General features: G+C 38.9%; 1 protein-coding gene across 3 annotated transcripts in view; it reads right to left on the minus strand.

The window, feature by feature from the left end:
* The window catches only part of PELI2 (pellino E3 ubiquitin protein ligase family member 2), a 183,843-nt gene that overhangs the window by 20,134 nt on the left and 146,466 nt on the right, over nt 1-17,243 (minus strand). The window contains exons 2-4 of one of the 3 annotated variants that reach the window (XM_059695263.1): nt 15,456-15,488; nt 7,647-7,789; nt 2,021-2,122 (exon numbers count right to left, since the gene is read on the minus strand). In XM_059695263.1, coding sequence (XP_059551246.1) covers nt 2,021-2,122; nt 7,647-7,667 — 123 coding nt within the window. In that variant the 5' untranslated portion in view covers nt 7,668-7,789; nt 15,456-15,488. The remainder of the gene's footprint in view (nt 1-2,020; nt 2,123-7,646; nt 7,790-15,455; nt 15,489-17,243) is intronic. The other 2 variants (XM_059695251.1, XM_059695258.1) reach the window with 2 other exon arrangements.

The raw sequence follows: 17,243 nt of genomic DNA on the forward strand, positions 1-17,243 counted from the left end.
CTGCTTGTTTGTGGTCTATTTGCCTCCTCTAGAATGTAGGCTCCATGAGAGGTAGCCATAGTGATCTATGTTCAGGAACTAGGTGAGTTTCTGACACACAGTAGGCACTCATGAAATGAAACTGTGAATAGAGGATTATGACAGTGAGTTTGAGCACTGTGAAATAAACACACTCACACCTTTTAAGAAATAACTATTGAAAAAATAGTGTTATTCTTAAACATTTTCCTCAACTATACAGATGCTAATGTTACTATCAAAAACTACTAAGATATTCAGTAGAATGAGAAAAAAATATTGGGAATATTATAAAATAAAATGGCATGAAGAGTAAAACCACTTAATATTTTGTCTGAATTTGATAAATCTTACTTTTGAGTTCAAACTAGCACTTAAATAACTATGTCTATACCTATGACTATGACTATAATGATGGCTCTATCTACACATAATTGTTTAGTCATCTTATAAGATAGCTAACACATTAACATGGTTCAAGAAATAAAAAAGTATGAAATACCTTCCTGTATATCACCTGCCTATCCCTCTTCCCCAAAGGCAACTGCTTTACTTATTGCATATAAGCATTATTTAAACATTTAATAATATTTAATGATTAATATGCTATTTACAATTTAATATATTTAATATTATTTACTTTACTAACATTCAACATTAGTCTTAACTGAATATAATGCTATCAATGACTCAATAAAAATATATTTAATAGTATTAATATTTAATTCTTTAAATATGTTTGGAACTCTTTCTGTGACTGCTTATTCTGTTTTATAGTCTTGGAGGCCCTGACTATATCCCCAAATTCATGGAACTGGTCCCCTACTAAAGTATATTTAGGTTATTTGTAATCTTTTGTTAGTAAACCATGCATCAAGCAGAAACTTGATAAAAATATCATTTTGTAAGTATGCAGGGCTATCTCTGAGGTAAATCTCTAGGAAGAAAAGAGCTTTAGGAGAAGAGCTAAGTCTAAGAGTGTAAACATTTTGTATTTTTCATAGGTATTTCCAAATCACCATCCATAGAGATCATACCAATTTATAGCATGTAGAAGCCTGCCTCCCACATCTTTGACAAAACCTTTTGGATTTTTGCCAGTCTGATAAATTGAGCATATTTTCTTATTTGCAAGAGTTATTTTAATCCTTTTTTGATGTATCTATGATACTTTTTTTTTGACATTTGTTTCAACATCATTTAATAATTTTAACTCTCCATATATAAATGCAAAGCCTCATGGTTTCCAATTTGTGTTTGCTTTATTTGTTTTTTTTACATTAGCCTTGATTTTAATTTTCTGTTGTTTTAAAGTACCAAATCTTGGATATAGTAATCCTCTTTTTAAACTAATGATAATTTTTTCCCCCTTTATTACTTCCTTCCTCCTACTTTCTTTTAACGTGTTTCTGGACATTCGAATATATATCACTAGAACTTTTCCTGAACCTCTACTTTCTTAGTGTCATTTTTTTAAACAGAACTTTTTGAGATAAATGTTCAGTTCCCTGGCCCTTTGATCCTCTCTGCCTCTCTTCTTCCCTCCCTTGCTTCCTCCCTTCCAAATAATAAAAGCACTTAAGATTTTACATTTCTTTTGAGTATGCTGTCAGTCATATCAAATGAGTTTTGCTATATAATGTTCCCAGTTGTTTTTTAAAAAGGTCTAAAATTGTATGTTTGATGTCACCTTTCATTCAAGTGTTATGTAGGAAGTATTTTAAACATGTTGACTTTTAAAAGTAGCTGGCTATAAAAATTTTATTCTTGTTATTAGAGTCTATTTTTATTACATTGAGATCTGAGAATGTAGCCTTTATACTTCCTTCTGCAGTTTTAGAGTTAAGTTTTCTTAGCCTCTCAAAAACCAATCAGGAGTAACCCTCACCTCTTTCCCCTTGGGTATCACTAAAAGCTAATGTGCTAGAAGGTCTGATCACATATCAAAATACAGAACTGAAGGAATAATGTCCTAAAATTTCCACTAAAAGGAACATGTTACCTGAAACATATCCGTATCTTTATCGTGTGTATATTCGACCACCACAGTCTGATTCCTTGACAGAGTGTATGATATACTGTGTTGACCTTTGCAGCTGATTGCCTAATAATAAAATAGAAAAAATAAAAATTCGTTAAAATTTCATTTCAACAACTTACTCACAATTCAGTTTGTAGTAGAGACATCATTCTACCAGCAAAACTCAACGCAAGTCAGCATTTTCCTAACACTTAGAGCCTGTCCCTGTGCTGTGCCCTGATTCAGAGCACTCAATAGTTGAAATTCTGGTGTTACCCAATATTCTATCTTAATATGAAAAATATTTTAGTTATTTCAATTCAAAGCTAATTTACTAGTTTGCAAGTCTTGATTTAATCATAGTCCAGTAAACATCCACTTTCTGTTACCTTAACTCAGTGATAAAATTTTAGACTAATATGATTGATTTACAATTTTAAAACTTTTTTCACACCACATAGGTAAGTCAATAACATTTTTACAGTATTTTCCTGTGTAAGAGAGATTTTAATCATAGTAAAAGATTCACTGAAAAAATTAATGTTCTGTAAGAATTTCTATATAGTAATGTACTTGTCTAGCTGATAATCATATTTATACTATTCTACATCTTATTTAAATCTTCTATAAAGCAGTTGCTTAACCCAGATAGCTATTGAATTAATAAACAGGGTAGCTACGTTGGCTTTATCTTTATATTTTTAGACTAAAGTTAATAGTCTTATTCAAAAAATCTAGAAACCAATAATACAATATTTTCTTATTTCCCCCATAATGATATATTTGAATACATCTTAAGTTGTGGCCGCATACTTTTATATTTCCAAATTAACAACAAAGTTTACTTAAATTGTACTTCAAATTATCCCAATGACATTTTATCCATTCTGCTTTATCTTCATCTCCACTCCTTTACAGTAAGTACAATAGAGCTTTCATAAGCCTACCTACTAGACACTTACTGGAGATGGTACTGTCTGAAGGTCAGGAAAGCATGTGGAAGTATCTGGACACCCACGGCGTGCCACTGAAAATGTCTGAGCATGTATATGTGGCTCACATAACTGCTTAGAGTAATAAATAGTGTGACATTCCAAATCAAGTTAGATGTTAGCCTGGTCCATCTCATGCTTATTTAATCAGGTGCCCTGAGAAACTGCATGGCCAAACTGATGTTCTTTTGTATGTTCTTCATTAAGATAATATTAAGCATTAAAAATAAAAATAAAAATGTTTTATATGAGCAGGAACCTAAAAAATACTTCTTATACTACTCCACTTCAGCAACAAATATAATCTTAAATTTTTATTGGTATGAATCAGATAAATTCAATGGTATTGATAAAATGACATTTTTTGAAAGTCAAATTAATATAGCACTATTTCCAATTTAAGATGAGTTGATGTTTATCTTTATAGTTAAGTGACAAAAATCCATTTTAAGAAAAATAACTTTATTAAACTCAAACTTACAAAACTAATAACCAGGGAGTATGTATACAATAATTTATTTTAGGATTTTTAAAAAAGTGTTTATTGCATTTACAAGTATTCAATTTACAAATGAATCAACTCAAACATAACTTTCTTGGCACACATGCTACATAAAACAAGAATGGCTGGCCCTAACCGGTTTAGCTCAGTGGATAGAGTGTCGGCCTGCGGACTGAAGGGTCCCGGGTTCGATTCCGGTCAAGGGCATGTACCTTGGTTGTGGGCACATTCCCAGTAGGGGGCGTGCAGGAGGCAGCTGATCGATGTTTCTCTCTCATCAATGTTTCTGACTCTCTATCCCTCTCCCTTCCTCTGTAAAAAAAAAAAAATCAATAAAATACCGACCCACTGGAGCCGTCTGGGACAGCAGCCCTGAAGTGAAACTCTTCATGCGTAAAACTTCCTACCTTAAATTATAAACTTTGTACTCTACCCTATAGCATGCTTGTAATTATAACATTTAAACAGGTCTTCCAAATTTGCTGGGACATTGGTGCCCCAAGTAGACTTGCTGTACTCACCCCATGACCTCACACAGCCTGGACACCCCTCCCCCCAGCCCCCTGCCACTCTGGCAGGCACCAGAAATAGCCCTTTTATAGACTCTAAGTTGTTATTGACCCAATTCTTCTAAGGTGTTTTATTCTAAAATTATTCTTCAGATTTGAACTATTATATGCCTATGAAACATATTAAAAAGTCTATTTATAGGAAGTGGAGCCATACCTGGGAAATGCCCATAGCAAAGAGAAACTCAGAGATGTAGGTGAACCCCTGCTGACCAACCCCAAACAGGGAAGAAAGCTCAGGGACTCTGAGGTCTTGAATGCCTGACCCAGGATACCCTGAATATTGAGTCCATTAAAGAAAGTTTATAATTTCAAACTTTTGCCAGGCTTTTTGTTTTTTTTAAATATGGCTAAACCTGAATCACCAGGGTTAGGAAAGGTGGGTGATTTGGGGTTAGAAAAATACTTTTCTGAGACTTTGTGATTAAGGAAGTCCCAGCCCAGGGTTACATTCTGGAAGCCTCTGGATGTGGGGAAGTGGGAAAAGAGATTCTGCAGGGAGAAGCAAGTCCCGGAGGGTGGTGGGTGGCCCCAGCCAGCAAGCAATGCAGTGCCCTGTAGCAGGGATGGCAGAGGAGTGAGGGGTGCCAGCCACCTCTAACTCACTCTGCAGTGATTTCCCTGTTAGTGCTGAGCCAGGAGAGGAAGCTTGCCTGCCGTAAAAGAGACCTGAATGCCAGTGCCCTGGGGCCCAAACAGGCTGTACCCACAGCAGAGAGAGGCGAGAGAGGCATGGCAATGAGCGGGCCCTAGAAGCCTGGGATTCAAGCCAGGATTAAGATTTGGAACAAAAAGTGGCAGTCAAAACCAGGACACCTAAGGCCACCACTGGGAGAAGTGCCTGATTCCCCTGATGACATGAATTAGGGCTCATGTAATCTTGGTTGCATATTAAAGTCTAGAGTGGGGCCAGATCTGTGTGGTTAGGGGACGCTAAGGGGAAGAGTATAAACTTAACATCCGTTTTTGCTTACTTTCCGGAAGTATATAAGGCATTAGCTTTTTTTATTTTGGTTAGAGGTATCAAATTTTCAGTAATACCTTTAACGTTTAAAACAGGACTTTTAGAAATACACCTTTTAGTAAATGAGAGATTCACTGACTTGAGTCAATCTTTTCAGGTATTATGGAAATGAAATTCCCCCTAAGGCACAAAGTTGCTTTGAAATCTATTTCTGAAATATCAGAGAGTGGCTAAGCTCTTCTCTTGGCACTCACCATAATTTAGTTCAAACACAATTACTGTAACATAATGTGATTTTATTATACCAACTCAAATTTGGAAATTAAACACTTTATAAGGAAAACCAGCTCAACCAGCTTACTGTAGACACTGGTGATTTCCCACATTCACTTTCTACAGTGATGAGAAGGCAGGGTTGCTGCCAGTGCCTCAGAGGCAGCCCTGGTCTGGTCTCTTCTTCTATGCCCAGCACTATGGGCATGTAGGCATTCAATGGATGCCAGATGAAAGCATACACTGCTCCAGATGCAAATGAGAGTCAGGGCTTCTTTCCTCGGGTCTTCCCCTCCTCCTCCTACTGTTCCAGCAAAGGTACCATTAGCGACACTCTCAGCCCCAATTTATTACATGTGAATTTTATCCAGTGAAAAATATCACCATTGGAAAATTACAGCATAGACAATTACAATTACAGATCCACAAAATAAAGGATTCCAACTTTACCCAGCTTAGGAATGTAAGCACTACTCTGCAATTCCAGGTGCCCACACTATACCCATTCTGAGCCAAGATACTTCCTTTCTCTAGCCGAGATCTATGCTTTCTGAGTTTTACTCTGCTTGTGCCACGGGCCCAGCTCAGTCATCCTCTGCCATTCAGGGGAACAGAGAATTGGTTGTCCTGGTTCTGAGACTCAATTCTGAAACAAACAAGGTTCATAATGTCTACAGAATTCTCTCCCTCTTAAAAACTCACACAAACATAAGGCACTTAGGAAGATGCATAATGTGTAATGATACCAGAAAGGCAATCCTGCATGATGCCTAATGGGATGGATATATGTCTTCATGGCAGCCAAAGAGCTTTCATTTATATTTTAAAAGTGTAAGGGACATAATAAAATCTTTTATTTGTTAAGGAGTAGTGGGTTAGCTCTCAATCACAAAAATAGAAAAAGCCCACTGAGAAACTGGTTTCTAAAAAACACTAACTTATCATAGTTATAATTTAGCCCATTTAGTTCAAGCTCTGTAAGGCTGCTAAGTGAGCCTAGGGAGAGAAAAGAATTCATCACTGAGGCAGATGCTGGTTTCCTACCTAATGCCTTTCTCCCTATTAGCGGAGCTGGCTTCCCATTAATTAAAAAGCCAAAGCACGCCATGACCAGTTCTCCCAGGCTCCTCTGAAGCCAGCACATGGGATGTGACCCAGCCATGACCAGTGTGGAGCTCTTAGGGACAGGAGACATCAAGAGAGATCCTCTCCTTTCTCTGTCAATAAAAAAAAAAATTAATGTGATGCCTGGAGCTGAGGTGGCTATCTCGCAACAAGAGGAGAAGGTCAAAGATGCTCAGAACGGCAGTCTGGGGCTGGATAGCTTTGAGTTGAACCAAATCTATAACTATCTGCCCAGACTTCTCTGAGAAAAATTAGGGTTTTAGGTTGCCTTTGGTTGGGTATTTTGTTACCTGCAGTAGAAAGTATCATTACATTGTTGGGCCCAAATGTTTTTGCTCCTCCTGGGTTTCCTATTTCAGTCAAAAGTACAACTACATTCCCAATCACTCTGACTTAAACGCTTCTTGTCATCTCAGAGCCCTCTCTCGCCACTGCTGTCCATAGACAATCAGCATTATTACCACACTTAAACTAATGGCGAGTCAAAGCCAGGGCCACTAATTGTACTACACTAAGCAAAAGTCAAATACAAAATAGAAGAAACCATATGCAACATGCCACTTTGCTCCTCAAATACAAAGTAGTTGTTGGGCAACCAGTAATTACAAAACTGATTTTTTCCCCTAAGGAGTTTTACAATCAGCTCCTTGACAGCCCACATCTTCCTGCTTTGGAGATTAGGTGTAATCTAATTCATCTTCCCTTGAATCTGGGCTGCCCTTAGTAACTTGCTGACCGACAGAACGCAGCATAAGTGACATCTTGAACTTTGAGGCTAGGACAGAAGAAGCCTCGCAGCTCCCCCTTGCCACCCTTGAACACTGGCTCTTGGAGTCCTGAGCCATCGCATAAGAAACCCACGCCAGGAGGTGAGTCCCTGGAGACTGAAATGACATGGGAGAGGAGGAGCCACTGTGGACACGAATCCTTCAGTTTCAGCTGCCCAGGCATTTGCCATGTGCATCAGAGACAAACTGCCCACATGTGCCCTTCAAAATTGCCGACCCTCGCAAAAATTATCAACAAAATTAAATGTTTTTTTCTAAACCATTAAGTTTTGCAATAGTTAGCTACACAACAGAAGACCACCGAGCCAATCAGTTCTCAAGGCCTACTGGTGCCAGGGCATTTTTCTGATTTGTTAGTATTTATGATAAGTCATTATGGTAATCTGTGTGCTCACCTTCCCCATGCCCAAGGGCATGGGACAGGTACGGGGAGCAGAGTGCTTTTACAAAGAGAGGGGCTGTGTTCCTAAAGGAAGTTTCATGTGCTCCTGAACATAGTAAGGCGTCATCTGTGGGATAATTTTCAGTTGTTGGATGTCTGAGATGTGAGGAAAATTTTATATTAGGAGTTATATTATAAAATGAATATTTATAGATCAATATATAAAAGGAATCTGGAGAGCATTCAAAGAATTTTCAGAGGAAGCAGAAGTATGTCATATGGACAAATTTTAGTCCTTATATATTTGGAGCAGGGATAGAAAAGATACTAGGAAGACAGGAGATGAAAATAACTAGTTATGTCAGACGTTATGAAGCCAAACTTTGCAAACCACCTATATTAGGTATACAAATGGGGCAGTCCTTACTAACCTAGACTCAGCATGTGTGTGTGTGCGTGTGTGTGTGTGTGTGTGTGCGAGAGAGAGAGAGAGAGAGAGAGAGAGAGAGAGACTGAATTTCAAATGAAATTCTTTTTCTTCAAATCCACATCTAGTTTTCTGTTACTATGTCTTAGAACCAAATGACTCAGGGACTGACCAACCCCTCTTGTCTTGACGTCCTGGATGCTGACTGCTACAAAACGGCAGCCACTGCTCCCGGGTTACACAGCACCTGACTAAATCAAATGAATGCAATTTGGAAACAGCAGCAACCCGCATACTTTCTTTCCTCCATGAGTACATATAATTAGTGTTGTTTTTCTCTCGCAAAAGAGAGGGCCTTGGTGAGGCTTATGTGTTGAAGGACCTTTTCTAGATGAATCTCAAGTTTTCACAGAGCTGCTCTGAAGAGCTCTGCATCACATGCCCGATGCTATTCACTGCACCCCATCCGTTGGTGCCCAACAGAACCCCTCAGAAAGAAGTGGGAGTTGTTGTGATAGCCTACCTGCTGGGAAAGACCTAGGAAATGTCCTGTACACTCTCCAGGGGGGAGCCAGTGACCTCTTTGTCTTTGGAGTTCCACCAAGGAATGTAATCTGAGCTTGTGTTCCCAATAACCTTCGAAATGATGCCCACAACTTGCCCTCTTAAGTAAGGCATGGTAGAGTAAGTACCGGCTCGCTGGCCAATTATTCTGCATGTTTTAGGCAGGTTTAATTTCAGCCACTTTAACTTATTTATTTCAGCCCAGTATACAATTTAAATAAATAAGTGCAAAACTATTGCTGCAGAAAGGATCTGATAAAATGAAAAATAACTAAACTGGCCTCTCACAGCCATTCTGGTTCCTAAGTATAAGCATTCAATGACAGGGTGCACTGCTACAGAAACAACATTTTAATCGGTGTGGGAAAGCATAATAATGGAATCTGTTTGAGGCAGGACTGAATGAGGCCAATGAATCGAACCTTTTCCATTTAAAGACAACTTCTGATGTTTATGTTGATGGCAGAAATGTGCACATTTGTGAGCAAATGAATGAGTTTGCGGTGAACTGTGCAGTAATAACTGCTGAATGATTTTACTATGCAGCACTGTGTACACTGTGGTCTGAGCAGTGGTGGGGGGTTGTACTGGAGGCTATGAGCACATATGGTCACATGACAGCTGCCCCAGGAGGTCACTGGCAGTGCATTGCTTCACTGCATTATCTACTGATAACCCAGAACATGACTGAACATCGGGCAAAAGAAAACATTCGTGCCGGATGGTTGTCTCAATATGACCACCTGGTTTGTCCTGCTGAGCTCCGGGTTTATATGTACTGAAGGAAGACAGAGTAAGACCACATGTGGACACTGCAGAGATCAACTTGGTTAGTGCAGCTGATGTTGAAAAAAGAACACACCAGGCCCCAGGTTTGAATCCTAGTTGAGTCACTCACCAACTGTAGTCAAATTACATACCCTCTCTGAGATTTTAGTTATTATCTTTACATTTTATCAAAAGAGGGAGTCGATGTCCACAGCATTGATTTCACTGTATTCAGAGCAGAAGATATAGGATGTAACATGGGATAGTCTCTCCTCCAATACAAACCTGTACTGAGAGCACTGCCTCATGACCCTAAGGGGCTTACCATCAGTTCCTCATAGTCTGTAACATACACTTGGGAGATTACTACTCTGTTTAGCTGAAAATATATATTAGATATTGACTACATTAATTAGAGATACTCCCAGTATGACAAACATGTTTTTCCAGAACTAATGACTTTTATGTCAGGCTGACAAGTATAATTAGGCAATAAATCCTCAATCAGTCTGGTTCAAACTGTGATAGGGAAGATGAGGTCTCTGCCATCCTTGTCAATTTATGTATAAAATATGTATGAATACTATTTCTAAAGAGAGGAAATGGCTAAAGAAATTCATAATTTATTTTTGCATGAACATATTCTTTCAAATATTCTATCTTTTCAATAGTTCATATTTCAAATGAGTGCCCAAATCATAACTATGATTAGAAAGTCACAAAATGCAAACTTGGTTTTCATCAAAACCAAGGGTGTTTTATATGCAATAAATAAATAAAAGTGATAAGACTATTTGTTAGAGGCAATGACTTTGAACTTGGCACGGGGCCATTCCCATATCCATCTGGGATCAGCTCCCTGAGCTACTTATTGGATAAATGTTGGCAGAGAACCTACTACTTACACAGTGCTGGACGGGGGCTAGGGTAGAGGCAGGAAATTCAGCACACATGGATAACAGAGAGGGCAAGAACGTTGGAGGAGACCTTGTTTTTAATTTGGAGTCGCTCCTATTCCACTGAGGGTGAACTTGGTCGGTGGTGCACCAGTTCACAGGGATGACCTGACTCAGATACAGTTCAGGAAACATGACGCAGCGAGCGCTGTAGTTGAAAAGCTGGGCAAGAACACAATCATGCGCCTGGCGGACATCTGTCCCCAGGAATCCCACCATTACATCGGATGGAAAGCCCTTTGAGGGCAGGAACTCCTGTCTTTTTAAACCAGCCTTCAATGCAGGCAGTATACTGCACGACTGACAGTACAGGTCAGGCTGAACTCCCACTCCACCAATGACTGGCTGAGGGCTCGGCACCTTACTTAAGTCCCCTGAGCCTGTTTTGCCATCTTACAGGTGCTGGTACTGTGTCCAGGAAAGTCATTGCTGTCTAAGGGCAAAAATGCTTCAGCTCCTTCTATATCCCAAAGTGCTGAACAATGAGAGGTTCAGATTCAAGTTTTTATAGATTATGTCTTTGTACTTTTAAAACCTATTAAGCTAACCTAATGTGCAATCTCCTCTTTCAGTTACTTCATCTCATCTCTTTTGGAAGTAGGGGTAAAGTGCAGTTTTCCCACACAGGGACACAAGTCTATATACATAAACATATTACATTACCAATTACACTGTCTGCACTAGTTACCCAAATGACACCTATTTCTTTAAAAAACACACCTTTATTATTGAGAGTATTCCAGATGTCCCCCCATTGCTCTCCCGACTGCCCCTCTTCCATCCAGATCCCACCCCACCCCAGGACTTCAACACCCTATTGTCTATGTCCATGGGTAATGTATGTATACATATATTAAGTTCTTTAATCTCTTCCCACCCCACTTCCTTCCCTCTGAGATTTGTTGAGTACTCTGTTCCATGTTTCTATGCCTCTGGTTCTATTTTATTCATTAGTTTATTTTGTTCATTAGATTCCTTGTTCATTTATTTTGATTTTTAGATTCAATTGTTGATAGATATGTATTTATTACTATTTTATTATTCATATTTTTGATCTTTTTTTTCTTCTTTTTCTTCAAGAAGACCCCTCAACATTTCACGTAATATTGGTTTGGTAGGGATGAACTCCTTTAGCTTTTTCTTGTCTGTGAAGCTCTTTATCAATTAAAAATGAAAGCTTTGCTGAGAAGAGTAATCTTGGTTGTAGGTCTTTGTTTTTCACCACTTTGAATATTTCTTGTTACTACCTTCTGGCCTGCAAAGTTTCTGTTGAGAAATCAGCTGACAGTTGTATGGGTGCTGCCTTATAGGTAACTGACTGCTTTTCTCTTGCTGCTTTTAAGGTTCTCTGTCTTTAACCTTTGGCATTTTAATTATGATGTATCTTGGTTCACCTTGTTTGGCACTCTCTGCACTTCCTGGACTTATATGTGTATTTCTTTCACCAGGTAAGATAAGTTTCTTGTCATTTTTTCAAATAGGTTTTCAATTTCTTGCTCCCTCTTTTCTCCTTCTGGTACCCCCATGATGCAAATGTTGGTATGCTTGAAGTTGGCTTTCAGTCAAGATGGGAGTGTAGGTAAATGCAGTACTCACATCCTCCCACAACCACATCAAAATTACAGCTAAATCAGAACAACCATCATTCAGAACCACCTGAAATCTGGCTGAACAGAAGTCCTACAGAATTAAAGAAGCCACATTGAGACTGGTAAGAGGAGCAGAGGCATAACACAGGCTAGTCTGACACCCACATGTGGCATTTTATGTGGGAAGGCTATCTTGGCTGTGGAGGCCTCCTGTGAGGAGCAAGGGGTCCCAGCCCCATACCAGAACCCTCAGCCCAGGGTTCTAGTAATGGAAAGAGAGTTCCCATAACTTTGGGCTGTAAAAACCAGCAGGGATTGTGGCTGAGTGATAGGGAGAGTTGCTGGAGTCCCAGGCAGTTCCTCTTAAAGGACCAGTGATGGACTTACTTGGACTAACTCCCTCTGAGCTTCAGTGCTGGGGCAGCAGCTTGAAAGGACCCATCAACAAATGGGAGGAACTAAATTGTCTGGCAACAGAGCAAGAACTAGGGGACAGCCTTCTCCCAGACAAAAGTGCCAGCAGAGGTCACTGGTTCCTTTGCTGACACCTCCCTGCCACATTACCAAAAGGCAGTCACCAAATCTGAATCTTTACCAATCTGGCCCATACTGTTTGCCCCACCCTGGTGATTTCCTGAGACTCCGCCCCATCCAATTTGCAGCCCCACCCAAGCTGTTTGCAGTAGCTTTTCCATATGAATGGCCTAAAACTCAGGCCTCAGACTTTCCTAAAATCTCTCAAACAAGCAGCAGTTGGCTTCAGTGTGCCCCATACCTTTTGGCAAGTGGCCCCAGGGCCGGCACAAGTAGCATTCTGGTTCACAGGTTGGCCTCTCCTGGGCACTTCCAAGTCCAACACAAGTAGCAGCCATCTGCAGATCACTCTGTACCTTGTGTCGGGTGGCCCCAGGAAGGGCACAGGCAGTTAGCTGACTTTGCACCTTCCTGGAGACCCCAGAGCTAATGCACCCAGTGATCAGCTTCAGATCACAACCTTACCACATCCACAAGCAACACACTCAAGGGGCAGATTTGGAGAGCACCAAAGCCCCACTGAAGCAAGTCCTGCTCCAAAGTGGAATCTCCTGCACAGCAGCCCTTCTGCTGTAGTCACAGCTGGTCTGCACAGCCAATTGGTGTGGGGTGGTCAATCCCTCTCAGTGATGCCAACAGCAATCAATGCTCAACTACAACAGGACAGTGCACACAGCCACACAGGGACACACCGAAAGTGCCCAGCTCAGGTGACTGGAGAGGCTGAGCCACTGGGCCTCTATAGGATACCTACTACACAAGGCCACTCTACCAAATCCAGGAGACATAGCAGCTATACCTAATACATAGAACCAAACACAGAGAAGCAGATGAAATGAGGAGTCAAAGAAACATGTGACAGATGAAAAAATAGAAGAAATCTCCAGAAAAACAACTAAATGAAATGTAAGCAAGCAAGCTACCAAATACGGAGTTCAAAACAATGGTTTTAAGGATGCTCAAGAAACTTAATGAGAACTTCATGGAACTTACTGAGAACTTCAAGGAACTTAGTGAGAACATCAACGACATAAAAAAGGACCAGTGAAAAGTGGAGGATGCACTAACTGAAATGAAGAATAATATACAAGGAATTAACAGTAGAGAACTCTGAGAATCAAATCAGTGATTTAGAATATGAGAAAGGAAAAAACACCCACTCAGAACAGCAAAAAGAAAAAAGAATCCAAAAAATGAAGATAGTGTAAGGAGCCTCTGGGACAATTTCACGTGTAGCAAAATTGACAGACTATTTCTAAGTGCATACCTTAGTGCAGGCCCTGGAGACATCTCCCCACACTGACTCTAAGTGGCAGGTCCCACAACACAGGAAAGGATAAGGAAGAGGCACCATCCTGGAAATTCAAGGCAGTGCTCTGGATTTCACCCATCTCAATGCACACAGTAGACATCAGAACTACTGGCTACCCAAGGGTCTGAAAAAGGGTGGAGGACCACACTCGTGGTAAGAGATAGAGAAATTGACCTTCAACAAATTAATTCTTCAAAACAGCTGTTCATTTGCTTTTGAACATTTTATGGTTCTAGATATGAATAAGAAGGGGCATGGGAAGAAATGAAGAAGACGTAATATATTTGCAAAATGACAATTATTCCAGTGAACATTAAAACTATGGTGAGGTTTCTTTGTTGTATACCTTAAGACTAAGAAAGAGGGAGAGAAACCTAACTACAGTTACACATAAGAACAGGAGGTGATAAACTTTAGGGAGAGATAATTAATTGGTCATGGACAATGCTTTAAAGGATGCATGTGGATCTGCCTGGTACAACATCTAACATCTTGTAATCTGAATAAGTATTTGCATACATACGAGTTACTTTTCACAGGAAACAAAGCTAATTGAAACAATGGACCCTAATAAATAAGAATTATAAATAAAAACAGAACATTTTACAAGATGATGAAGTTGAAAAAGTAAAATTCATTATTCAGTAATTAATTTACATATTTCTTTTTTAATAATGCATTTACTGGATAAACAAAATATAGCTGTTTCTAAAGAGTACTGGGTAAAAAATACATAGGTAACCTCCTTCAACTATGTGTCACAGTGAGTCAATAGTAAATGCAAGTCCTAATTTGTTGCCATGAGCAGGCAAACTTCCAGATGCTATAAACTGAATCTGACTTAAATCGATTTCATACTAAGATACCCAAAGACCTGCCATATCATTATTTTAATATAGGCCAGTTTATCAGCTGTCAAAGTGATCCCTTGAGTACTGAAGAATAAAAAGACTGAAATTTACCCTTGCTCAAAATAAAACAAAATACAAAACCCTATTGATTATTTATAATGCCAGAAGCAAAAGCCCTCATTTAAAAGAGGGGATGTTTTCAATTTTCCCCCCTCATTTTACTTGGATTTTTATTTTTAAGGTTTGGCCTACATTTAAAATTTGTCCATCTGCTAAAGAATCTCATTTTCTTTATGGAATAAAACCAGTTCAAGAAGGCCACATCATAGTTATATAGAAACATGAAAATATTTACTCTCTAAAGACAACATTTATCTTGGCAGTTGGTATTTTCAAGATGTTGAGGCTGCTGGAATCATACAAGCTCCAATCCTAATATAAAAAAATTTAAGTAAGACAATAACTCTCTTTCCTTGGAAGTACAGGAAACTTACATGTAACTGACTTGTGTGGTCTGCCACTACACATGCCATTCATAAATGTTATGGACAGAAACTTGGATATATCTTTGGATGTTACTCCTCAAGCCTCAACCAATTGAACTTAAAAGGGCCTTATTATCTGTGTGTCCTTGGGTGATATTGTGAATCTATTTCTTAACCTGTACAGTACCCCAACTTACCTTGAAGGTTTATTGGAAAAACTGAAATGATATTTGTAAAGGACCCAGAGTACAGTGCCTAACATACAATAATTACTGTTATATTAGCAATTTTTTTATTACTAAAACATTAATATTTATCAGATAAGTTAATACTTACTTTTGTAAGGTCCTCCAGGTTCTGGACTGATTTCTAAGACAAAGAATAATTTTGATTAGTTTATATGTACACAGACTATCAAATGTTTCCACAGTAGTATGCTCCTTCCAATTCCAGACCTGAATCAGACAGCACCACTATTACTAGATTCATGTGGATCTTTGCAGGAAATATTTATGTCTATACTAGCACCGAATATGCATAAGAAATGATAGCATACTGTACAGGGCATTCTGTTCCCTGATTTTTTCACTTAACAGTACAACTTGTAGAATAGTCTATATCCTTAGCTATTAGTGCTGTCTCATTCTTTTTGATGCATAGATATAACCTTATTTATCCAATAAATCTCATTTTTAATTTATGCAATTAAAAGATTATTTTTTTCCATTTTTACAAACAATGCTGCAATGAACATCCATGTATTCATTTTGCATATGGGAGGATATATCTATAGGGTAAATTCCTAGAAATAAAATTGCTAGATCACATGGTATGTGCACTTTCAATATTGAAAGCTATTGTAACTTTTCATAGAAGTTATACCAACTTAAGTTCCCACCAGATGTGTACAAGAGTGGGTTTCCTCCACACTCACAGTGCATTATCAAGTGTTATGGTCCATACTGCCTGGTATGTGAAAAATCACATCATTGTGCTTTTAATGAGCATTTCTATTGTGACTGAAGCTTAAGATTTTTTTTAAAATTTTTATTTTATCCTCACCTGAGGATATGTTTTTCTATTGGAGATAAACCCATAGAAGCTTCCTCACCATGCCCCTATGAATTCATCCTTCCCTTCCAACCACTTCCTCATGCCTAGGCAGCCAATGATTTCTGTTCTGTCACCATAGACTAGATTGCATTTCCTAACGTTTCATAGAAATGAAATCTTACACTGTGTATTATTTTTTTGGTTTGGCTTCTTTTGCTTATCATAACTTTGAGATTTACCCATGTTGTTGCATGTATCAATAAACCATTACTTTTAGTGCTAAGTAGTATTCCCTTGTAAGGGAATGAGGCTGTTATAAACATTTATGTACAAGTATTTTTTATGACTACACTAGTGTCCCAGTGCAAGGATTCATGCACATTGAAATTAGAAGAAATGTTTTAATACTGCTATTTGCCCTTTCTCTATAACAGAAGCGTCAACCAAATTCATGATTGACAATGAAAGATCGAAACACACGTGTGCAATTGGCGCCAGTGAGAGCTTTATATGTATGGCACATGCGTGAGTCAACTTAGCCTTTTATATAGAGAGAATAAATTTGCTTAATTAGACCTGCTTTCTGATTTAGCTAAACTTTTTCCAGCCCAGTGAAGCACCCCAACTTCTCTTTCAGGTAATTGTCAGCAACACAGCAGTAAATATCAACGCGAAGCAGATTTATTATTGTAGATCACACAGGGAGAACGAAGGGTAAAATATTTAACTGCAGCAGTGTTTGACTATATTCTGCACAGTGAGAAAACCTGAAGTCATTTTCAAGGTCCACCATTTTGTACTTCTTTTCAGTCGGGTCAAGTTTCTAAGCTTTCTAAATCTCTGTTTTCCAGCTAATGAAAAGAAAATTGGATTCCACCAAGTCTCCTATCTACCTACTCCAGGACCTCTGGAGGATCAAATAAGATGAGGCATGGGAAAATGCTTCACAGATATTTGGTTAAAATGTAAATGTTTCCACCTGACTATAAAGCAAGTCATGTTTCTGGGCTGAAGAAACTCCAAGGAGGCTAGTCACTAGGGAGAGGATGCTGGGCATTGCTACGTGACATC

Source organism: Myotis daubentonii, chromosome 1 (assembly GCF_963259705.1).
Source record: "Myotis daubentonii chromosome 1, mMyoDau2.1, whole genome shotgun sequence".
Classification (NCBI taxonomy): Eukaryota; Metazoa; Chordata; class Mammalia; order Chiroptera; family Vespertilionidae; genus Myotis; species Myotis daubentonii.